This window comes from Anoplophora glabripennis, unplaced genomic scaffold, assembly GCF_000390285.2.
Source record: "Anoplophora glabripennis isolate ALB-LARVAE unplaced genomic scaffold, Agla_2.0 scaffold511, whole genome shotgun sequence".
In the NCBI taxonomy this organism is placed as follows: domain Eukaryota; kingdom Metazoa; phylum Arthropoda; class Insecta; order Coleoptera; family Cerambycidae; genus Anoplophora; species Anoplophora glabripennis.
This window is the reverse complement of record NW_019416595.1, coordinates 242,950-269,878: the sequence shown is the minus strand read 5'-3', so window position 1 is coordinate 269,878 and position 26,929 is coordinate 242,950. Positions and strand designations below refer to the sequence as shown.

The 26,929-nt window shown below is 31.9% G+C and overlaps 1 protein-coding gene across 1 annotated transcript in view; it reads left to right on the top strand.

Annotated features, from left to right (window-relative positions):
• Nucleotides 1–26,929, top strand: part of LOC108911332 (plasminogen) — a 79,163-nt gene continuing 52,234 nt past the window's right edge. The window contains exon 1 of the mRNA XM_018716244.2: nucleotides 1–430. Within this exon, the coding sequence (XP_018571760.1) occupies nucleotides 359–430 (72 nt within the window). The 5' untranslated portion in view covers nucleotides 1–358. The remainder of the gene's footprint in view (nucleotides 431–26,929) is intronic.

The window sequence follows — 26,929 nt, the reverse complement described above, 5'->3', positions numbered from 1 at the left end:
TATTGCAACACCCCAGAAGCCGGCTTTTACACGACGTCGACTCTAGTTGATATTCAACTCTACCCAGCGAGGCACATCACAAACCACTACAGACTTAAGCTTCAGATACGCGCGCAATACCTCGTCGAACGATGAGACTCAAATAAATGTATCGTATCTTCCCAATTCGCATAACACAATTATCACTGATAGTATTTATTTATGGAAACTAAACATAGAAATGTGAACTAATTTATTAATTGCACAAAAATTTCGCGCGGTTTTGCACGGCTTGTCGTCGAACGATGTGTTCCACATTGTCCACTAGAAATTTGTGATTTGTGCTGAAGTACCTTGTGATAACCATAAATTAAAAACTATGTATAACCGTTTTTTTAATTCGTTAGTGTTTATGTTGCTTATCATCGAACTTGGATCGTCGATTCACCAGGTGAGATACACTTAACAAATCGCTTATTCCCTCAAATATATCAATGAACTTGACAGGAACTCTATTTTTTATTTAAAGATATTTAAATAAATGCAAATGTTTTTATTGAAAAACTCTGCCTCACGCGCTGTAAAATACTGACCCTTCACAACAAATCGTTTTAAGTAATTGTTAAACCAAAATCAGCGCTATAATAATTGCAACAATTCGGAAGCGAAGCCACAGCATAAAATGTATTTTTAGCAATTTTAAACTAGACAGTTTATCTTTGTGATCGGTCCACCGATCAGATGCTTACTTACGTTATGCAGTTCAAAGTATCAAGTAAAAAAGATTGCATTGTCAGGTATAAAAATATACTGGTAAAAATAAAAATTTTGTAAATTATTTGCGTATGGTAAGGTAAATTGTTTGGATTCAACTACAAAGTGTATATAGTGTAACATAGGCCAACTTTTTTATTTGAAGTGATAAACTAGTACTTCCAAATGCAAAGTTTTCAGATATATTTTTGTGACGGTTCGCGAAAATTTAAGTGTTTAAATTTTTCTAATGAAGCATAGAGAATTTTTGTGATAGAAGAATATCGATATTTTAAGCAAAATTACGCGAGTTGGTCCGTTTTTGAGCACGTTTGGAGGAATTTTTCACCTATTTCGCATCATTTTATCGGAGAATTAGAATATACGTTTTGTAGTATTATATTTCTAACTTCTACTTTTAAAATCCGTCTGAAAAATTAAAATCGGATCACCTCCAACGCATCCAGAAACTTTGCAAAATAGTGCACCAAAAAATTCAAATTGCAATTGTGCCAAAACTAATGGTCCGACAGCGCCTGCTTTGTGCACACTAAAAATACATATAATACATACTTTTGTGCACAGGGTCAGCTTTACAACTTAAAAAAAAGGCGAAGTAACGAATTTTAAAATAAAAACGCAAAATTTTAAAATTTTTCCGGGGTTTCTTTGTTTCTAATTATCCGGTCGAATCGATCAACCTCTCGTTTTATTCGTATTTCGATTCTCTACAAATTGTCTCTGTATAGCATTCAAATTGCTTCGTTAGTTTAGGTTTTATATGCAAAGAACTAAACAAATGCATTTTTTACATATAAATGTTTATAAAAAATTAATTAATGGTAAATTGGAGTAGGAAACATATAAGCATATATCTACAGGACTGTCTTTTACATGATGGCACAGTCCGTTTGCTACTAGTATATTTGTCAGAAAATCACTTATCACAGATTTAATGCTCTATTGATTTGATAAGAAGGAATACATACTTTTTAAAAAATCTATTCTAGATAAGTATATAAAGTTTTCTCAAATTAAAAGTTGTATGCAGGTAGCAATAAATAAGTACAAGTTACTTCACCGCTGTTTTCTTTTTTATAAAAGTTTACAAAAATTGTATTTTGATACTCAATAATATTCAATGTTGAAATCCATTAATTTCTAATATATTATGAAACAAATTACACCCTAAATATGTTTTCTCCCAATTTTCCACGCGTAGGTATCATCAATTGAATTTGAAAAAATGTGACAATCATCACTCATTGGTAAATCAAAATCCTTAAAAAGTTTTTTTGAATGTAAATATAAAACACAATAGTCAGTTGGAAGGATCGGTATTTCAGAAATGATTAAAAGGCAGGTCCTATACAAATAGTCAAAGAAGTGGTAGGCATAACGTTCTTTAAATTCATAATTTCTCTTTTGCCATAATCCTATTTATATTTTCGGTAGATGTTATAAAGGGTTTTTAAAACGCCTTTAACGTTTTTTATCTGTGACTGACAAGCACGAGAAATGGAACATCAAAAGGTACCAGGCTCTAAGATAGAAACTACTACTTTTTTTGTGCAACTGTTAAAATAAATCATAAAATGACATATTGAGTAAAAGATAGGTAATAAATATACAAAACTTTTGATTATAATTTTGATATCAGTACCAGATGTCAGTACCACTATAAGCACCTTAAAACGTTGAATTTATTTTGGTCATACCTGTTTCAGATCGAAACTTTTGTATCTCCTTCAGTTTCATCAGTCAATCTATATTGTTTTTGACTTATCATATTTTTACTAAGTAACAACTACACAGAGTGTTTCAGAAAGACCTCCCGTAAATACAGAGGGAGATAGTACGACAAAAAATAAGAGAACTATATGTCTATCTCCTCTTGTTTTCGAGATACAGAATGACAAAATAAAATTCTTTAAATAGAATTTTTACAAAAATTTCCAAACGGTACGAAGTATTTTTTATGAAATTTGATATTCCGGGGTTTTTAAGGATGCCAAATACGCTGGTCTACTTATTTTTTGAATATTTCATAGAGGGCGCTAGTTATGCTACATTCCTATTACATTTTAAGTTCTAATTTTTTTAAGGTTAGGTTTTTTACCATTCGGGCTCCAATTTCTAATGTATAATTTTATTTTCTAAAAATAATGTACCCTTGTTAGAACATCCTAATGTGGCCGGTTTTCGAGAAAAAACGCATACATTCTTAGTAATATTTTAAACTCTAATTAACCTTACATCAAAATTTTAGTAATTGTTAGTGACTGTAGTTACTGTCACTAAAATTTTGATATAAAGTTAATTAGAGTGTAAAATATTACTAAGATTGTATGCGTTGTTTATGAGACATCCATCAATAAGTTTTGACATAAGCCTACTTTGAGAATAGTCACTTATTTTTTTTATACATCGTAATATTGTAAGAGCTCAATTAAAAGTCTTTTTTCTGGAAAACCGTTCACATTAGGAAATTCTAACAAGAGTACATTATCTTTTGAAAATAAAATTGTACATTAGAAATTGGAGTCCAAATGGTAAAAAACCTAATCTTAAAAAAATTAGAACTTAAAATGTAATAGGAATGGAGTATCACTTTATGAAATATACAAAAACTAATTAGACCAGCGTATTTGGCATCCTTAAAAATGCCGGAATACCAAATTTCATAAAAATATTTCACACCCTTTGTAAATTTTCGTAAAAATTCGATTTAAACAATTTTATTTTGTCGTTCTGTATCTCGAAAACAAGAGGAGATAGTCATATAATTCATAAGGCAAAAAATTCTTATTTTTTGTCGTACTATCACCCCCTCTATTTACGAGAGGTCTTTCTGAAATACCCTGTATACAGTGTAACCTAGACCTACTTTTTTATTTGAAATGATAGACTAGTACTTCCAATTGCAATGTTGTAGGAAATAACTAAGAAAAATTTAAATATACTATTCTCCGGTTTTGCCAGATTTCTTCAGTAGCTATTTAAACAATATTTTTTTAAATGGCAATACCGTATTTTTTTTAGCATAATTTGATAATTCTTCAAATTCTAAATAAAGAATGTGATATCATATTTCTTTACTGTAGTAGCCGTTTTAGAACAATCAGCGAAAACAACGAAAATAATCTGCAGCCATGTTCAGGGTTGCTTATATTTTATATCTCAAATAACCCTCAGTTAATATTTTTGTTAACACTTAATTTGCTAAAAAAGTGTTTAATTTGTTTTATAAAAAATACGGTGCTGCCATTTAAAAAAAAATGTTTAAGCAGCTACTGAAGAAATCTGGCAACACCGGAAAACATTATTTGTAAACTTTTCTTAGCCAAGTTATTTCCTACAACTTTGCATTTGGAAGTACGAGTCTATCACTTCAAATAAAAAAGTTGACATGCGTCAGGTTTAAAAAACTTACACTGTAAATAAACTTAAATTAATTAATATTTATTGTGGATGTAATTTCTCTTTGTTGTCTAACAGAATTTGTCATTTTCATATTTCTAGACTGTTTCAACAAAATTCTCAGGATATTGATTATTTATTAGTATATTTTTTTATGAATTTTAACTCATTATTAAAAACAACATCTTTCTTTATATCAGTACGATGATTTGAATTAAAAATTAGATAGTTTCCTTTTCGTGTTTATCCGCCTTTGGATAAAAAACTTTTGTTTTAAAATAAGGGCATCCAGATAAGGATTTTAATCTTTTTAACAACATTGATATGATATGAACCGAGAATAGTTATTACGAGTATTAAACAACAATTGGATACTTCGCCTTGACAAAGACGAACAATGTTTTGATGAATGAATAATACAACATTGTTCCAATTAAATGTAGAACGTATAAATATTGTCGCACTTTGAGTTTCAAAAACAAAGGTCATTGAAACATACCTACGAATGATAAAACGTCTTTGTAACTTTTGTCTCAGTTATCAGTTAACGATTGCTTATCTCAAATACCTCCACACAGGTTATTCAAATACCTCCTGTGCGGTAGATAAAATAATAGTGATTCATTTTTTATTATAATAATGTACGGGACAATTACGTGAAAACTACCTTCCCCTATTATTTAAAAAAGTGTGAGTATAAGTTGACATTTTTTTTATACATACATTGTTACTTATTTGAATAGAACTCTTTTTACTATTAGTGATAGAAGGTTTGAACGGTATATTTGCAGTAATTAACGGCTGTGTTATACAAACGCTTGGCTATCTGATACAGGGCGTCTCCGTTTTAATTGGTAATTTTAAGCAAAAAGTTTCATATAACCAAATATCTGGAAACCCTTGATAAAAAAAGGTACGAAAGTTATAATAAAAAAGTCTTTATTTTTTTATTTCCGCATTTTCGAATATATTTTAACCAAATTTTGAAGAACGGTACTGAACTGAGGGCAATAAAATAATAAGAATTGTAAGGGTGCAATATAAACAACAATTACCGATTATCACAAAAATAAAAGTAATTTTATTAAAAAAACATATTTTGTTAGTGTCCAAATCCGCTGCCGTTTGTTCAATGCATAAAAGGCTTCTATCGTCCTTGAAATGTTTCGAATTCGATGTCATATTTCTTCGCGAGTATTCACTGGTGTAGCACAAACTTCATACTCGAGATAATCCCAAACAAAGTCGAGAGGTGTGAGATGTGGACAACGCATACTACAGACCTATCTCGTCCTATCCGTCTAGTAATTCGTATTAAGCTAACTAAATGAAAATATATTTGTCTCTTTTAAATTTAAAGGAAGATCATACACAACGCCAAATAAATCAAGGAGAATCTGTCCATTAACTCTGTCTTACAGAAATCTTTGAAAACTTAGAAATAAAAGAATATTTGTTTTAACTATAACTTGCATACCTTGTATCCTTTTTCTTAAGGATTTGCGGATATTTGTTTAAAATGTGGGCACTTTGTATATAACCTCTTTCTAACGTAATATGTTTGTTACAATATTTTGGTCACTTAATCCTCAATGTTATGTTTAAATTTTATGAGAACTAAATATACTTAATTCTAACAATAAGACAAAAACACAGAAAAGTTAATCAAATGTTAATTAGTATTTTCAAAATGCCATCTTTCTTGCTGAATACAAGCTTGTGCTCGTTTTAGGCGAAGTGACAATTTTTATTAATTGTTGGACGGCATAATATTGTACGTATTCATAGAAATATGTAGCAGGAGTACTAAGTATATACCACCACCATCGCCAGTAGCGATATTATTGAAGTCTTTCACACTGAATTTTACCAAAGAAATGAGGAGAAGCTAGACACTGTAATATAAGATGGAAAGGTTAATTTCTCAAAATAAGCATAAGGAAAAAAACAAATGTAGTTGGCAACTACTTACGCTGTCATATTAAGCTGAAATTTAAGTAACAAGCTGCAGCAACATGTGATCGTTTGGTTAAATTTAACTAGTACTAGTATTATTAAAGGTTCAGTAGAGGATCAGCTAACTAACAAAATTTGAACCAATAAAGGGTAATAAGGCTATTAAATTAAAGATACAAGTAAAATAAAAATAAAATGAATGTGTTTGTAAATAGTCCATTCTTTTTATCAATATTTGTTAAAACTTATTGAAAATTATGAATGTTCTTCGGAAACAATTTAGAATTTTTTGAAAATAAATGTCTTACAATTTTTTAAAATTCGTTTATTTGCTAAAAAATTATTGAAAAGTATAAGCATTTTTCTAAAACAGCTTCTTTCAAAATAAATAAATCTTTTATAATTTGTAAGTACATGCAAGTTGTTTGTCCTAAATTTTTATACCAATATTTATTTCCACGTCATAAACTTTCTAATAAAACCTAGACGATAATTATTTTTGCGAGATGGAATTTTGAGTTGAGAGACCTCAGCACAGCAGTGAACTTCTGTGATGAACTTTTTCATAAACTCTCGGTATACTACATATGGAGGGCTCAGAAGCGAATCAGTGTAAGTCACTGAATATAGAAAATGAGAAAATTGGCTAAGGATTTGTAAAACATGTAATAAAATAAAGATTCCGGGAAAGATACTAATAATTAATTTTATAGAGATACAGGGTAGGAAAGTACCGATGGTCTATCTGAAGTTACGTGAGAGCGATAAAGTAAGCCATAGAAATCCATGAGATAGAGAAGGATGGCTATAATGAAGGCGTCTCATAGTCACCGCCCGTTTCGCCCTTCCACAAATAAGATCCACTTCTTATTTGTGGAAGGGCGAAATGGGCGGTGACTATTAGACGCCTTCACTATACCCATCCTTGTCTATCACATGGATCTCTATGGCTTACTTTATCGCTCTCACGTAACTTCAGTTAGACCATCGGTACTTTCCTACCCTGTATAACATTTCATACATATATTTCAACTTTAAAAAGAAACCTTCAATACGTAACTCAATTTCCAGAGAAAAGTGACTTACACTGATTGGCTTTTCAGCGCTCCAATGTTGCTACTGTTGATTCTAGTACATGTAAATATGGTTATATCGAAGATTATAATTTAAATTTTTAATTAAAAAAACGATTTAGTTGAAAAGAATATATTAGAATTGAAGAGGTAAATATATAAATTCGGATTAAGTAAGTTCTGATATTGTTGTCCTAGAATTAACTTTTTTCTCTAAAAGAAAGAAAAAAGTAAAAACCCATTTTTAAAATGCAAAGGTGTATCGAAGTATGTGCTTGAATTTCGTTCTGGTTTTTATCTAAAATGTGTTATTGCTACTAGAGCAACGTCTTTCAACGTTTTGACGGTTTAAATTTTGTGCTCGAAAATTTATTCAAATCTCGTTTAAAAATAGCACAAAAATTAAACGAACAAACGAATAAACGAATTACTTACCAAATAGACTATATGCTCTACAAAAATTGTTCACAGTTGTTCCATGAAACTATGCTTCCAAACGGTTGAAACGGTCAAAATTAGTTAGCATGCGTGCAAATACTCCCGGCATTTGTCGAATTTCATTAGCTGCAGCGAAAAATCCGTTGTTGAAGGTATGCTGCATCGGCAATGTTCGGTACACATTTTGTTTCATACACCCCCAAACAAAAAGTCCAGATGGTTCATATCCGGACTTCGTGCTGGCCAACGTACAGGATCATTTCGTTCTATTCACCTTTCCAGAAAGTTGGTATGAAAAAATTCACAAACTGCACGAGAAATATCTAGTAAAACAACATTCATCCGTAAAAAACACCTTGCTTGTAAAATCCGGATCTCGTGCTATTTGATGTCTCGAAACCACTGGCAAAATTCCACACGGGGCTGAAAATCATTGCTATTTAATGCCTGAACCCTTTGTAGATCATGATAGGGGTGTAATAATTGTTCCCGTAGTACAGGCCCCTCAGTACTGTTAGATACACCCACTTTTCGGCCGATGTCGCGAGTACTGCGCCTCGGATCTTCCTCAACGAGGTTTATGATATTTTCTTCGTTGTCGAAAACATGTTGCGGCCTTTTCCATCCACGACCTTCATATGTCAGGTGGATATTCCCGGTATCTCATAACATTTGAACTGCCTTTTGCACTGTTCTACTGTGAGGTTGTCGACTGATACGGTAACGAACCGCATACAAAAGACAAGTCTCATTTAAATTGTACTGATATTCTCCGTACATTAATACCTTATCTCTTATCTTATAGTTCTTAATCAGAAAACATTTTATATGCCGGCTAAGTAATACTGCAACACACAACTAAGGAATACAAGACATACTGACCTACCATCACATTTACTTGATTGTAGAAGTCAACTTGAATGTCAGCCAATTAGAGAAGCGCTTTACGCATGTAGCGAGTCCGATTCATTCTGGCCGTGCATGTGCACAAGATGAACAAGGGCGGCTTTCATTTATAGTTAATTTTCTTAATTAATTTTCTCGAAAACGGAAGCATTTAGACCATTAGTTCCTTAATAAAAGTTGCTCATTTTCGTGCCCTCTATCGCCCTTCTCAAGGAACGCACTTATTTCAGAAACACCCTGTATAATTCTTGTCTGGTAATATGCGTTTATTTCATACGAGAGGGGAAGTTATCTGAAGTAAAATGTGGAAACTAGATCTCTTTGTAGTAGCTGTAGTTTTAGAAAAAAATAATTCGAACGCAACGTTTTTAATTAGTTTAGTACGTTTAAAATAGATGTAAAAAATGCGAAAGGTAGGTCAGTAATAAAACATGTTTAAAAAAATTCAAAATATGTTAGAGATATTTGATATCCGCGAAACTCGTATATTTCTTTTTATAACCATTTCTCAAATCTTTCTTCCAAGAAATAAACACAGACAATACAGCTACAGCTATTTTACCTGAGATATGAATGGCAAAGTATCGAATTTGAGACAGGTGGTGCGTATATTCGGCTCACTCTGTATACGAGTATCTCTTTTAGTTCATTGGAGACATGTAGCAATTATTATAACTTGGCTAATGAACGAAAATTAAATGTAATTAATCCACATTTATCCGATTGTGAGGTCTCCACGTAAATATAACTCGTCTCGGTTCTTAGATGGAGCTGTGGGTTCATTCAAGTTCAAGGTATTATTACCATGCACGCGGCCAAAAATAATACACATTAAAGCAAATACATTACTTAGTCAGACGACACAGCAAGTAGTGTAAGTGCTCGTAGCACGCCAAGAAAACACTAAAACGGTTTAAATTACCTTACATTAGGGAAGTTTTTCAACAAAAACAGTTTTGTTCCATAATACTGGCATAAAAGATGTCTGTCATTAACACGAAAGATTGGTATGAGCTTAGAAGGAAAGAGAAAAGTCACGTATTGCTATAATTGATTGAGTCGTTTAAGGTAACATATTATTCATTTCATTACTGTCTTTTGTATCGCGTTTCGTAAATTGTATCCGTCAGAGTCCATATTTTTGTTATTGTTAGAGATACAGGGACGCATAATAGGAACAAGGAATAGAAGCTAATTTATTGCTTCTGAAGTGACACTATGTTTTTGTCATCGGTACAAAAATGAGCATTGAACAAAAAGTTTTGTTTTAAACTTAATCGTTTCAGTTGATAAACCAAGTTTATGGTGACGATTTTTTATTCCGTGGTTATTCCATCAAAACTGTCCGTGAATTTATCAAAGATTGGCCAAAATCTTCATTGAATTTCATGGAATTGGAATTGAACATTTTGGCCGAACATTTGAGCAGAAGTTGACTGACGACTAAAAATTGCTCAGAATTCAACATTCGAAAGACATCATCAAGGATGCCAAGGATGGTGTTTCCAAGGAGGTGGAAAGTGCCAGGCGAGCCAAAACCCAAAAAATATCTTGTAGAGAAGTCCAAAGTGAAGACAATGTTGATTTGTTTTTACGATTCCAAGAGCATTGTTCACAAAGAGTTCATTCCACTGGACTAAACCGCTAATGCACAATTTTAACTCGGCTTTTGGTGGATCGTATTCATCGTATTCGGCCAGAATATCGCGCAGAAAGAACTTGGCATTTCTTGCAGGATAATGTGCCACATCATCGATTAATACTTGTGACCGATTTTTTGACTAAAAATCGCATTTTAACTGTCAATTATATTCGCCTGATTTGGCACCGTGCAACTTTTACTTTTTCGGAAAAATGCATTTGCCTTATGATAGGAAGGTGTTTTGTGAAGTAGAAGCCATCCAACAGGCTTGTCCGACATCCTGAAGGACAACTTGAACAATGTATAACACATAATAATGAGATTTTATTTAAGTTGTTACACATTACATATAAAGGGGAACGTAAGAGAATGTTGGTATTGACCATTGGTAGCCTAAAGATTAAAACATGTCGGGATGAACTTCTTGGTATTTGAAAGAATAATTCACTAATTAGATTTATACAATCAATCTCATTGTGTAATAGTTTATAGCCAAAGGTCGTACTAGATAAAATTCGTCTCACTTGTTCGTTTTGCAAAAATATACAATATTAAAAATAAGTTACAAATACAATTGAATAAGTGACATGTATAGTCTTCCCGAAATCGGTTGAACATGTATAAAAACGCCTAACAATAAAATTTTATTAGTTCCTAAGCGTCCCTAAAAATGTTTTCTGCCAAAGGTAAAATATTGTAATAATTTGTATATAATGTGTAGAAAATTTATATTATATGTTCATTTGGTCAACAACATATTTTAATTATTTATGTCCTCAAACAATTTTGGTAAATTTCGTTTTGTTCCATTTCAAGAGGCCTTTAAACTGCCATGTTGTAATAATATTAGTAAACAAAATATCCCTCTTATTTCTCCCTTTAGCATTTGTAATATGAATGATTAATAGAAGGTGCCTATAATAAATTAAAATTACCTGAATCACACCAAATTCCTCATTGCTGCACTGCACTGCTAGATCATTTGTTGACAACTGAATTTATGGCCAAGTCGCTCAGTACGTCTGTGTTTGTGCCGCGTTTGTCCGCGCGCTCATTCTTTAGCTGGGCGGCCAGACCTATATATGGGTATGGCTAAATAAATATGGGAACAAGTTTTTCAAATATTACAATGCCGAGTTGCTACGTCAGCGACCGAACCTGGTTCATACTGGCCAACCTCTTGGTTCTACAACTGAGATCGGAAAGACTATACAAATCACAAATGATTTAAAGATACTGATATTAAATAATATTATACACATAATTTACAACAATCTTAAACTAACATTTATAGAAAATATTTATAACGATTATATAAAGTGTTTTCAATATTTTCATTGTTTTGGATTTGTACTCGCTAAATGAAAAAATATACAAAAGTTTTTATTAAACCTAACAGTACAGAATTAATTATTTTTAAAGTCAAACAACTTTTTTTGACAGAACTCAGAACTTCAACGCAATTAAGATTTATTGCTATTGTTATAAACTATTTAAACTATTTTTCAGAGATTTCAAAAATGCTAAACGGTTGTATAATATTCTAAAGAAATTATTGATCATCTGTTTAACTACAACGTATCCAAAAAGAAATATAATTTATGATAAAGTCGTAACATTAGTATCTTTTTATTTTGCTGTAGATCCAGACATTTATGGTATTAGTTTCATTTGTCATATTGATGTTAGACTAAAATAAGTTATAACGTATCTAGCTCATAATCAAATAATAATATTTCCTTCTTATGAGTTATAAATTTTAGATATACCTCACGATAATAGATAACCTTATTAGTAAGATTATTTTGAAGAAAGAAACCCACAATTTAGTACCAAAAATATCAAATAACAGTTCCCGATATGAATCAGATTATTTATTCCCTTTTCAGGACAAGATTTACAAAGAGAAAACGACCGACGATGGTTACAGCCTCCCAAAGATAAAATCTTTGATATTATCGTTCGGGACCCATTATTAAAGACTCAGAAGAAACTACCACTTGAGGAATATTTAAATTTCTCTTAAAAATAATCATACCTGTACCAGATAATAACACACCTTAGTGTTTGTACAATATTCTCTTTTCTTTTTGATAAAAAATATAATAAGAGTAATAACAACGACACATTTTCAACTAAAAAATATTCAGAGCTTATAACGTAATAATATACAAAAAATATACAGGGTGTTAATGAAGTTATGTTAAATATTTTTGTCACATGTCCGTTATGTCAAAATGAGGTAAATAGGTGCACGGATTCGTGTTGAGTAAAATGAAATTTTAAAATCTGACTTACCTCAACATTGCAAGGAGTCACCTTTTGAGAACTGCTAATTTTCATAGAAGATGTTCGATGTACCGACCATTTGCTTGCACACAAGCTTCAGCGCGACTTATCCGATTCGCTCGCACGCGTTGCATCATTGCCACGTCCTCTCGAATCGTATTACTATCTTCGGCAATACGATGTCGCAGTTGGTCGATATCACGAACTTCCGTGGAATACAGAACACTTTTCACATATCCCCACAAAAAGAAGTCTAAAGGCGTGAGGTGGAGTAAGCTCTTGAACATGTTGAATATGAAATGGGTACAACTGAGCTTCTCGTAATGTCTGCCACACAGGACGCAAAGTATTTACTTGCTGTACGATATTTCTGGTGCTATGATGCGGATTATCTTCGACGAGATCTAAAATCATCTCCTCGATATTTAAGATTCTTAGTGGTCGACCTGGGCCACCGTCGCGATCTCGACGCATTGTACTTCACCGGTGTCCAAACCTTTTTGCACTACAGCAACAAATGTTCGCTGTGCGGGAGCACGTCGTTCACCATACACTTGACAAGCTCTGTGGGCATTTTCGTTTGCTTCACCATAAATTATGAGCATATCATAATATTCGCAATTGCTAAATAAATGCGCCATTTTCAAGAGAAAACTTGGAAATACGACTATTAAATGTACTCTCGAAAAACAGCACAGCAATCACTACAACAATTTATTACAAACTGACTTTCGAATACAGCCCGACCTACAAACTCGTAAAAAGTGTTACAGAATCTTTTGTAAGTACTCGCCGCTATAAAATACATGTAAATCAGCAGTTCCAAAACAGTTTTAAACATATTTTTAATTAACTTTTTTCTCTATGACCTTAAACTTCCGATACAAGTTTGTGACATCAGTTAACTTAGTTTTTGCTTCTTTTTCACCACCTTAAATTTTTGACATAGGTTCATTAACACCCTGTATACAAATTTGATTAAAAAATATGTCTAAACTAAAATTAGAAAATCAACACGAGTGTTGAGGGAAATGGAAAACACAGTATACCTAAATATTGTTAACTGAGACGATGAGTATTTCTTAAATCAAAAGGGATTCTTGAAATTCGTCTGGCGCCTCGTTAAAATAAGTAATGCAACCATGGTGCACGATTATTATTCGGAACAAGTACTTTGAATTATAAATAATGGAAACGTATTTTGTGGAATAACTTTTTTTAAATGAAATTACCACAGGACAGTACAGAAATAATTGTTTAATGAGTGAAATAGAAATAGTGCTGCATTTGTGAAAAAATATTTATTGGATTCCTATTAACATAATTCAACTGTTATATGAAAATATTATTTTCTCGTCAAAATTTTTGTTTGTCTTATTGTTAAATTAACAATAATTTTACAAGATGAGTTTAACTGGCCTTTCTTCAGTCTTAATTAGGTACTTTCTAATATTACTGTATTTTTAATAATGTTTATACAACACAAAAAATAGACTACAATATTAAAAGTAAATAAATTACCTGAGTCACATACAAAGCTTTCCGTAAGGTCAAGGTTGCCTTCTACTATAATTAATTACAGATATTTCATCTTATCGGAAGACTTGTTTAAATTGATGCACATTACTGCTTGTGCTTAAATTTGGGCTTGGCATTTTGAAAGAAAAATATTTATGAATAAAATGTAAAGTTTTGTGTTACTACCAACATTACTCTCTATCACTTTCACCGCATGTATGTTCCAACTTTAATTAAGAAGATATAAAAGAACCTTTCGTTGATAATATTAAATTTGCTAATCAAACAGTATACTGTGTATAAATTTGTCAATTAATTAGCCAGATATACCAGGTAGTAAGCTTAATGAACACCATTTACAAAGTAAAGCACACATGGTTCCCCATAATTGATATTTTTTCACTTACAGTCTAAAGCTTCATTAACTTTCATATACATATCCTGCGAGTCATACAAAATATCCGGTTCGAAATGAATCTAAAAATAGCGGCGGTTTGTATTCCTGGCTGATGCAGTCTAAAGGAAAAAAAAGTGCATTTGAAAGAATGTATTGGACAGAGCAATTAATGCTTGGATCGTGATGCTGCAAAATATAGACTCGAAGAATGTGGTCTCAAAACAATTCGGAGGGTCATGGACTCATGTGTAGACTATCGTAGTATTTATTTGTTCATTATTAAGCGTAGCAAATGTCAGAAGGTCGTTTAAATTAAATAATACTAATATAGGAATTTCATGAAGATTTCTGATCAATAGGATATTCTAGGATGAAGTAAATATTTTATACATGCTCTAGCTTTATTAAAGTACTCTTCAGACTCTTCTTTTCCAAGCAAAAAACACGACTATGACACTTTAAGACCATAAAGTAATCACAAGAAAAACATTTTTTAGCTAGCTTCTATCTTTATTAACTCCTTGTCAATGCAACATTATGCTTATTTGGTTGGTTGCAGCTCTGCTTGGAGTTGAAATGATTGTCCTGGACATCTTCTCCTTTCTTTGAATTTGGCGACCTATGTGCTTCTCAGCTACAAAAATAAACTTTTATCCAACGGTTTTTGTGGCTTATACTTTCACACTTACACACTGTGGATTTAGAAATAAGGAGGTTAACTTTAAAAAGATACCATCCATCAAATGATTTATATAACAAACTAGCATTCCGATCCTTCCCTAAAAGACTACCTAAGATACATATGATCTCTCGTTTATTTGCTTTATCAAAAATATTTCTATATTGATTGAAGCACTTAACCTTTCTGGCCTCGTTGTACTATTTCTGAAAAATCTCGACTATTGTCATAGAGAGGTAAACAATATTAGTTTTACAACATTGTTAATCTCTCTACCCCATTTTAAAGGAAGAGAAAGGAAGCTAAATAAAAAAATGTTTTGTAAAAAATCTTATAAAATGAAGTGGAACAGTGTTCATCGATACCAAAAATCTAGATATGGTTTCATTTGATAAAGTTTTCTTTTTGAATTATCTTAATACCTTATAAATAGAATAAAAAAAGAGAATATTGACTCAACGATATCTTAAAAGTATTTCTATTAGTTTCATTCAAAACTGGTTATTCTTTAAACTCGATGTAAACTATTGAAATTCAGTTTAATTATTTGCTTAAACAATTGAAAGAAGTTTTTCAATGAACCTCATATTTTCGCTTGGAACAATATAATAATAGTTCGTTTCATGGAAGAAGTTAACGATGGAACATTTTCTTAGCAACTGTACGCTGCCATTTTTCAGAATTAACAAAGATCTTGATGTCACAATTGTGCAGGGAATGCAAATGCATTCTGCGAATCTTTAATTATTCACCAGCTGCAGGAGTCATTGGAAATTGAATGTACCGCCTCCGTCAAACCATATATCTTCAATTATTTATACATTTCAGTTTACTACATCTTCTTCGAAATTCCCTCATTTCACTTCAGCATTTACACAAGTCTTTCTTGCGAATTTCTCCAATACCACGAATAGGTCTATTCTTTTATTCTTTTTTCCATAAAAGTACTTATTTACTGAATGCTATAGAATTTATTTCAACGAGTAGGAAGAAATTCTATTTCTTCAAAAGTTAAACCCTAAATTTTACTATGAATTTATTTACAGATGGATAATTAATCTAACACAATTTTGGATAGTTAGAAAACTACTAGCAATATTATTAGAAGATTAATATTGAATGAAATTTGATGGCAAATGCAGAATATATTACATCTAGAAGCCAAAACACGTTTCTTTGGCATGTAATTTGCATGAATTCCAAGTACATATTGTACAAGGCATCTCTAAGCTTAGTAGGATAATTTTAGTACAATACTAAACAAGTCAAAAGAAGACAAAATCGTATACAGTGTAGGAAAGTACCGATGGTCTATCAGAAATAACGTGAGAGCGATAAAGTAAGCCATAGAAATCCATGTGATAGGCAAGAATGGCTATAATGAAGGCGTCTAATAGTCAACGCCCATTTCGCCCTTCCACAAATAAGAAGTGGATCTTATTTGTGGAAGGGCGAAACGGGCGGTGACTATGAGAGGCCTTCATTATAGCCATCCTTCTCTATCGCATGGATTTCTATGACTTACTTTATCGCTCTCACGTAACTTCAGATAGACCATCGGTACTTTCCTACCCTGTATATGTTGTTTCCTAATCGCTTCCGAGATACGAGGTGTTCAATTGGTACTTACCTAATCAGTTTTCTCATTACAACTTCCATTCTTTCTTTAAAGTTATTCTCATGAAACATTTGAAGTTAGATTTTTATCAAATTTTATACCATTTTTGCATAACCCAGTTAAGATGCTATAAAACGGCGTTCTTCTTGAATTTCCATAAAATAAACCATCTACAAAATAGTTTGGTTTCAAGGTTAGGTTAAGTTAGATCACATTTAATGATTGAATAATAAAAAAGCAGAAGCTATCAACCTTTGTAACAGAAAAAACTATAAAATTAGCATAGCTTAAATTCTTTAAGTCACACTTTATCATCCATGAAATAGTAAATAGAAAAACGTAAAAAATACCTAAAAGTAAACTTGCTTTGTAGCCTATGCTGAAAAATTTAATTACTGTCGAATACTGTTTATAATTATAATGCTGTTAAAAAAATGCAAATCTTTTCCGAAATAATTTATGGAACATTACTCTACCAGCCAATATATCCACGCTTTTGATACTGCGAGTATGTCGAAAAAAAATAAGTAACTGTAGCGAGGGAAAGGTATAGGTAAAAGAAGCAGGTCCAGTAGGAAAACGTTTTCGAACGTTGAAACTGGGATTACGCAATCTATACAAAGAAAAGACGAAAGTGGGAGAAAATCCCAATTTGAGTGTAAGTCGCTTGGAGGCTCGAACAAATGTTTCTTGCTGGAAAATAGAGCTGTACGAGTTGACTTCTATTCTGTGAGTTATGTTTAACATGAACGAAATACGGGTTTCCTGTCGTCATATCTGTGCAGAGAAAACCCTATAGCCACCATTACAATCCATTATTAACAGCAGCAACTAAATGTTTGGGCTGAGACAGATTTCTATGTGAATTTATGTTTCCAGATAATTTGAATGACAATATGTATCACCGTTTTCTGTTAAACGGTTTTCTTGAGTTTTTGGAGGGTAACCCTCTGAAAAGTAGAAACTTGTGTGGTATATGCACGATTGGCTTCCACCCCATTACAGTAGATTACGAAGGCGATGGTTCTGGATTCTGGAATAATTTGGATTCAGTATACTGATCTAAAGCACTTAGGTCCCATTGGGCCCATTGTGCATCCTCCCAACGAGAGATTAGCTCTCCTGAGCCGTCAACCAACCGATCAAGGAGAAAAAAGGTGATGACGTTGCTCAGGGGGATCTCTCTGTTGTAGGCCATAGAAGGCCATCGTTCTCCTAACACGGATTCTCTCGTTGACGAGGCACCAGTGCACACACAGAGTACATGGAAAACTGTTTGTCTTCCTGCTCATATCCTCTACAGAGAGGTACCAGACGAAAGCTTACTCTGGACAAAGCCAGGTATTTTTTGGCTGTGTCTTTGCCAGGGTATCCAAAGAACTCCTTAGCAAATTGACAGCTGTTTATTTCATCCCACCGTGTTCTAAACTCTCGGTAGGTATTCTCTTTAATCATTTCAAAAAGTGCTGATAACGAAAGCACACTGGAGGGGTCGGGTCCGTATATCGGTGGTAACGATATAATATGACCCGATGCCTTCCTAGCTAACTTGTCACCTTCTTTATTACCATTGCACCGGTCATGTCCCTTAAGGTGATGGTTATCCAAACGCTTTCCAAATGGCTGGATTGCACGCTGAGAGCACGATCCCCAGATTTGATTCCATTGGATTTCGCTTTTTGAGGACAAGTCAAGGAAAAAGTTTACTCAGGTTGAAGTACTCAGCGAGAGAGAAATTAGTGAATATTGGTCGAAATGAATAATAAAATGTTGAAAAAATCACGGTTTTCTGCTTATAAAATTGATACCTCTCACTTTAACCCGACGTATTTTTTTTGTTAATTGATAAAAAAATTCCAAATTTTTACTGACGATAAGTCGAATTATTGTCTTTAGTACTGTGAAGCTCATTTGTCTCAAAAGCTCTTCGTTTTTATATTTTTAGGTAAAACAGAAGGGAGTGCTATCTCCGTAAATATTACATTCTTTAAAAAAAAAAAGAAGAAAAACTGACTCAAGTAGTAAATAATTGTAAACAACAATCTAAAAAATTTGTTAAAATAATACAGTTATAAAGGCTATACTGTATACCCTGCATCGGACCGTGAACGTAATTGACCATTCTGATACTGTTTTTAAGAATATCATATTTATAACTGTATTATTTTAACAAATTTTTTCATATTGTTGTTTAGGCCTGCTGCACTCCCTTATGTGTTTAAAAATAAAAAAAGAAGAGCTTTTGAGACAAATGACCTTCGCAGTACTAAAGACAATAGTTCGACTTATAGTCAGTAAAAAATTTTTTTATCAATTAACAAAAAAATTACGACGAGTTAAAGTGAGAGTTATCAATTTTGTAGGCAGAAAACCGTGATTTTTCAACATTTTCATTAATAACTAAAAAATGGGATAACGAAACTAACTGAAATTTTAGCACATAATAGAGTAATAGTGAGGCTATATATAGTCTAAATTTCAAATTTTTTTTCCTCTATGTTTTCTTAATATCGGTTTCCAAACTCAGGCGTCTATTTCATTTATTTCGACAGTAGTTTAACTTGAAATATTTCCAAAACAATTCGTTATATCGAATTTCAAGAAAAGATTAGCTAGTTAGATTTTATAGCATTTAAACTGAAACTGTGTTATCGAAAAATGATTTGAAATTTAACATAAACAAATTATCCTATTATAAATGTTTTAACATGGCAGTAACTTTAAGGAAACCTCCCGATTCTACGACACTGAGTTCGTTGTAATGACTGTAATTATGTAAAAGTGAGCGCATTGGTAGTTTACAGAATACACAAGTCTACTGTAATGGAAGTTGTACAAAACTGATTTGATAAGTACAAAAGAACATAATTAAGTTGAGTTCTTTGAATTTAAGGATACCTTGTATAACCTATTTAATGAATGAATGTCAGCATATACTATTAATCAGCTCACTAGTAAATCTAATTTATCCCTTACACATTGGCATTTCACCACTGCCATTTACAGACCTTTAGGTGTAGTCATAGATAATACCTACATGGCGGAGGGTTCATTGCACATCACGAACATTTTTTCGTTCTAAAATTGTCTTACACTGAATTTATTTACTATATCAACAATCACTGGGCTGATAATGACAATATAACGCTATAAATAGAGGCCATAATGTTTTATGGGTATTTACAAAAAAATCCAATGAACTCAGTTCCGTGCCTACACACTTCCCGTACGATTGTCGGACTCTCACCAATTTAAATCAATAAAAATCACATCAAATCTCATTTAATTTGATGGAGTAAATTTGGTAACCCTCCTCTACAGGCCATTAAATTCCTACTTACGGTGTTTATTTACGTCGTGTGCCGTGTTTATTAAATTATGGGCCTTGGCCTTGTAGGGTCTTACTGGAGGATCTAAAATGTCGTTAGGAAGGAACTTTCTAATTAACTGTCTGGAATAGATTAGAGGAGATTCAAGACTGTGGTGCTCAAACAGTAGATAAAATTTATTTGGTTACAGTCCAGTGGAATTAAGTAATATTTATGAACTTTTGACACTGACCCAACTATTATTTCAAAAGTTGTGCTGTGGTTTTATTGCGTTTTTGAATTCTACTCACTTGTTTAAGGAAATATAAATTTTTATGAGAAAATATACATTTTTTAAAATTTTAATACATGCAAGACTTTAAAGGTCTGGGTGTCCCTAAATTCATGGAACAAAATTTGGTCATAGATTCATAAGACAAATTTAAGGGACCCGTATTTTTTCTTTTTGCCAGCTGGCCCCCTCTTTCGGAGTTACAGCCCCCTGAAATCTGCCCCTAAGAAGTCTTTTTTATATCTCAAAACAAAACCCTGTTGTAAGAGATTCACTAAATTTGGTACACAGGGGTTTTATGACATGTGGAATCTCACAGTCCTACGCTTTTTGGCGAGAAACCTCCTTAAGACACTTTTTCGTGGGCCCCTTGTATGTGGAACCAGAAAAATTTGGTCGAAAATTTTATTTTTTTTTAAATTATTAGTTAGCTAGAAAGCCATTGAATTTAGAAACTTTTTTGTCTCCTGATATTTGTTTCGTAAAACTCAATGTTTTTCAGGAAAATGGCGAAACACGATATGCATTCGATCACATTTTGACATTTTTCTCGAAAACATTGCGTTTTACGAAAAAAGTATAAAGAGACAAAAAGTTTCTAAATTTAATGACTTTCTAGTGATAATTTTTAAGAAATTTAAATATGCGACAAAATCTTTTTGGCTCCAGAGACAAGGGAGCCCACGAAAAATTGTCTTAAGGGGGTTCTCCGCCAAAAGACCTAGCATCAGATTCCACATGTCATAAAACCCCTTTGTACCAAATTTAGTGACTCGTACAACAGGGTTCTGAGACATAAAAAAAATATTCTTTTTGGGGGCAGATTTCAGGAGGCTGTAACTCCGAAAGAGGGGGCCACTTGGAAAAAATAAAAATACGGGTCCCCTAAATTTGTCTTAAGAATCTGTGACCACATTTTGTTGCATGAATTTCGAGACACCCTGTATACAGGATGATTCACAAATGGTGACCAAAAATGAAACCTCAAATTCTTTGGTAAATTTTAAGAGAAGTCTTTCCTATAAAGTTTTTATTTAGGACGCTTCGTTAAAAAGATACAGGGTGTTAAACTTAGAAGATATTTTTATTTTTTTTTAAATTTAATAACTAGTAAGTGAAATAATTTGAAATTGGGCACATATGTTTATGTAAAGATTGTCCAAAATCTGAGGCCTTATGCTAAAATTTAGATGCTCCAGTGACAGGGAATCCGTGACATATTTTTCTAAATAAAATTGTACGCCACTACTTTACGGTAACAATCATGATATTTTCGGATTCATCTTTCAATTTCCTACATATTACTAATCTCTTATGTCTTTCGAAAAAAGCCTGATTATCGATTATATCTTAAAAAATGAACTGAAAACACTTTTACTTAAATTACATGACAAACACTAATCATTCAGTTATTTAATCGAATAAAGATATTAATTAATAAATTAATTTTTCAGAAACATTAACCCAACCAGCAAAAAAAAATACTCACGGTCGATCTTAATAATCTGCACCCTACACTTTGATGATTCAGACTCCGAAATTCAGAATATGTTCTACAATGTGTTCTGGAGCGGATCGTCTTTTATTTTTAAGATACAGAGCGTCAAAGGAGTTTTTTTAAATCACACCATATCTTTTTCGAAAATGGTATAATGCATTGAAATTTTCCACGGGTAAGTTTTGAGATGACATAACAGGTTGTTGACCAAATTTCGAAAAGTAGATAACATAATTCTACACGTACCTAACTAGTGTGTATGCACAATTAGAGATTGAGAAATGCGTCAGAACAGTTTTAAAATAATTATTTAAAACTGATTTTTTTATATTTCAAAACGGCTGTGACGTCATAAGGGGCACCTTGTAGTGAAATTATGTGTAAATGATTGCGTAAAGGAAAAAAATTGGAGGAAGAAGACGCTCTCTCAACACTGTCAGTAGTATCAGTCTGTCGCATAAAATATTTTCAAGTCTACGAGTTATTTTCCTTAATCTTCGAATTCGTTTATTCCTAGAATTAAAGCAGAATGTGTGAAACAGGATTTGTGAAAGCTACTTCCCAAATTTTACCGAAAATTGATATTTTTATGATCATGAATTGAATTTTTAAAAAGAGACGACCGTTTTAATGTTTGCGAAATCAGAGGTATAAAAGCAGTCAGATAAGGATCAACACATTTAATGAATGATTTTATTGTGTTTATTTACATAAAATACATATTTATTTATGGAAAATTATAGTGCAGTTCGGGAGTCTTATGGAGATAATGCTATTGGCTATTTGGAACGTAGAATGTGGAACAAAACACCATTTAAATTTTGTTGAATCCATTACAATCAGGAAATGAATAATAACCATCACAAATACTCTTAATTGCTGTCGCTAGTGTCACTTTTGTTTAAAAAACAGAAAACAGGGAAACATGGTTTGACGGACAATTTTGACATATTTTCTTCTTCAACAAAATTATGCAATAGGATCGCTACTAGCTTCTTGTTCAATTGCCCTTTATGACGTCAGACTAGTTTTTAAGTAACGCAAACATTCATAAATAATTTCTCCCACTAATTTGTCATATATTTAAAATTTTACTATACAAGCAGGTTCTTTTATATATAAAATCTTTGTATCAACAACAATTTGTATATGGTTTGTTTTTATAGTCAACAACCCTTTTACGTCAGGGTTGCCATTTTTTGACTATTTCCTATACATCGTTATCTGCGACATTTTGTGACCTAGATAACTTTTTTGAGGTTAGGGTTTTACGGAGTATGTCAAATATTATAATGCTCAATTTCATTTTACATAAAAAAGGCATTTTTGTTGAAATCGCTGGAAATCAGGTTTTTTGAGAAAAACGCGATTAACTATGTTATGGAAACGAATTTTTCGTCCAGTGCTACCCTGGAAATGATAAAAATTTTTAACATTTTTTTTGTGTAAACTGAAACTTTAGATTATAATATTCTGTAAAAACCTGACCTCAGAAAAGCCCATAAAAGTCACTTGAAAAGGTCATAAATAGCGATCACGAACACTGTCAAAAACCTACAATAAGACGTATTTAACGACCTCAAAAACATGCTCATACCAAAATTTAATGCAATTCATCATCTTTTAAATAAGACACAGCTAATATTTGATTAAAAAAATAATATTGAACACCCTATATCTTAAAAAATACAAGACGAAATATCTATGGCCACAGAAAAATGTTTTGTTAATTTTTTATTCTTCCCCTAAATATATAGTATTTTTTTCCAAAACGTCCTGTATGTTTAATAAAATTAAAGTAAAAAAAAATAGTAATAAAGTTGGTGGTAGAATCTTTAGTGGTATATTTAGGGAATATTGAAATTTAGGAGCATACTGCCTCGAAAAGAATAGATTTTAGAATTAAAGGCCTTATCATTTTTTTTTTCTTATTTTAATTGATACTTATACCATTTCTGCAAAGTTTGAAAGGTGTCTGTTGTATTATTTATTTTAAAAATTTGTGCATAAAAAAGTTTATTGTCCATTGTTTTGGAAACGCTGTAGATTAAAAAATCGAATATGGTTACTTTTTTGTGCCTCATAAAAATGAACTATTTTAACGAAAATACCACAAATAAATTGCCAATTAGTTCCCACCGTTTTGGAATTGCCTACTTAAAAAAAATGTTCTTACCATCTTATCACCCCGTAACTTTTTGTCAAATAGGGGACCTACATGTTAGAACAATTTAAAAAATAAAAAAAATATTTTGCAGCTGGTAACCTCTACTTTAGGAACCACCCTGTAACTTTTAATGTGAAAAAACTTATAATACCAGCTGCTCTTATTTTTGTTTTACTTTTATCCAGTGACATTAAGAATAATTAATTATTGCATGCGTTTCAAAACATTATGTTACCGAAAATAAATTATATCAATTTTATTCTGAGAAATTTTAGGTCAAAAAAGATAAAAATAATGTATGGACTAAACAAAATATCCTGTGAAAGATACCGACAACCGACAATACCCTTGGTAATACCGTCTTCTGTGTCAAAGTTTCGTCCTGATAACGATATGTTTATATTCATAGTCGTCGTTAATAAGATATCCAAGAAGGGGCAAATATTAGAACACATAATCTGCTGGGTCTACGGTCCGTGAGTAAATCGTGCATGACTTAAAACCAGGACCGATTCAGGGCACCGCGGTGACATGACATGTATAAATAAATAATGGACGAGATATTAATATACAAATTAACAGAGGTAATAAATATTTCACAAATGTGCAGTAGGATCCTTCTGCTATTAACAGATTTAAAGACAATTAACAAGAATTCAGGAATTAAATTTTCATTGTAGGCGCCAAAAATTCTATTTGATGAATAGGTACAAAATGTGATCTCCTAGCATATTTAAAATATTTGAAATTAAATCATACGAAACTTTTAAAGTTTAATAAAAATTACTTAACAAAACGATACATATTAGCAAGTGTACAAATATGTTGATTTTGTATTATTTTTGTATGTATTTTTATATTAGTGAAAATTTAATACAAATATTTTTTTTAGGAATTCTTTAGAACTATAAAAAACCACGACCATTTCTAATTTTCGAATTGAATCTACTGATTTCTTTTTGTTTTCAAAATTAAAAGGTCTTAAATTATGTGACGGATGTCTATAACTTTAGTATTTATTGAAGTAAAAATTTATATTTCGGTATAAATTAGTATTTAACATCTGCTAATACATTTAAATTTGACCTTTGCTTACTGAAAGTTAACTCATAAGCTACACACAAAAGTATTATTTGTTAGTACATACATACAATTTTCAGTACAGTGTTAGACTTTGTAATTTAGTATGCAATCAAATATATGAAATTTGAGCTTAGTATATGTATAGTATAGGGTTAATATAAATGTTTGACAAGCACGTCAACCTGAATTTGAAATGAAGTCAGATACGCCCATTAGCGACAATTACCTTTTGTTCTGCAGTTCATTCAACTGTTGCATTTCAATCTTGATTTTTATCATCATCGTTAAAAGTATCGTCCCTCTTATCACGTAGGGGCGTATAATCCAAGAAATGGATATGCACATACGTCTACGTGATAATAGGGACGATATGTTCAATTTCCTTACTTACATATCGCCGTTGTGTGTAAAATTAACCTTATACAAATATGTCTATTTTCATGTCATGTACGAACCTGGAATGTACGATTTACTGTCGGACCTTAGAATAAAACACATTTTTAATGGTTATAACACTTAATTTAAACTTAAAAATAGACAGGGCCAAAAAATGAAACAGAACAATAAGCTTTTTTTAAAAAAAATACTGTTCTAGATAGCAATGAAGTAAATGTGCCAGGAAATTTATATGTTTTTACACGTAGATGAAATCTATTGTAAAAAATATAAAGAGTGTTAAGGGTTTTATTTAAAAAAAAATTGGTATTGTTAAAGACTGAAGTAACTTTCGACAATTTTCTTTTCCTTTAATATTCTTTAGTGAATTTATGTTAACCTCTAAGAAGGAAACTGCCCTAAACGACGTCTATGTTTATAATATTTATTTCTTATGAGGAACGCATAAGAAAAACTAAACTCGCAACAACCACAGACATATAAATTCGCTGTCACCGAACCAACCTCAATACGTTTTTCTTTGTTGGGACCATCCGAATATTTCAAAGGATTAATGACTTGTTATTTTATTGGCCTAGCAAGAACACGATATTTTCGTAACAGATGTATTTTTGTACCTCGACCTATCTACCTCTCACCATTGGAAGAGCCAATGCGCCTGTTAAATTCTAAATGAGTATTTAAAACTTTATTACTACCGGTACCACGGTTTATTGTTTCATAAAGCTTATCGCGATCATATTCAGTACCTATATTTCAGAGAAGCCACTAAAAGCATGAAGAGATCAACTGAAAATGACCGGAGTGACAGAAGTCTGACAACTGCTAGATAAAATTCAATGTCAGTAGCTTTATTCTTAGCGTATTAGAAACAGCTTTCAACAGTCGCATTTGATTTGAAACAATGAATTTTCAACCTTATTATTATTATTAAGTATTATATCGGAATGGGCGTGCGTTTGTGAAAACCCATTTGGATTGTTAGGAAAAAAGCTGTTAATACTACACATACAGGGATGGCCAGAAGTACGGAGTAAAATACATATCTTTTGAATAATAATTTTCAAACGCCGAAACACGTTAACTGATTTTGATTTTTTCCCATTTTTCGGTTATATAATAATTAACTTTTCTTCAACCCCCTAACCCCCAGCTACCCCTACTATTTTTTCAAATGGAAACATAAGGCATGAGGGGCTCGTTGAAAAGCTTATAGAAAACTGAAACCAGCCATACCAAATAAACAAGTTTTATTTTTTCAATAGCAAGCAAGGTTTTTAGGGTTGTATAAAACACCTACTTAACAAGTGAAATAAAATTTAATTATCTTTAGTGTTATCCTCCATGAATTTGCACAGAATAAAATAAATAATTTGAAACTGTACGTATCACTGCTAATGCAAAAAAGATATATTTTTTATGTTGCGTTTTTTTGGTACCACTTACTTGCCAGGCTTTCTGGTTAATTTTTCGCTTTAGTTGTAAATTGGAGTTTGAAACGTTACTATTGTGTCAAA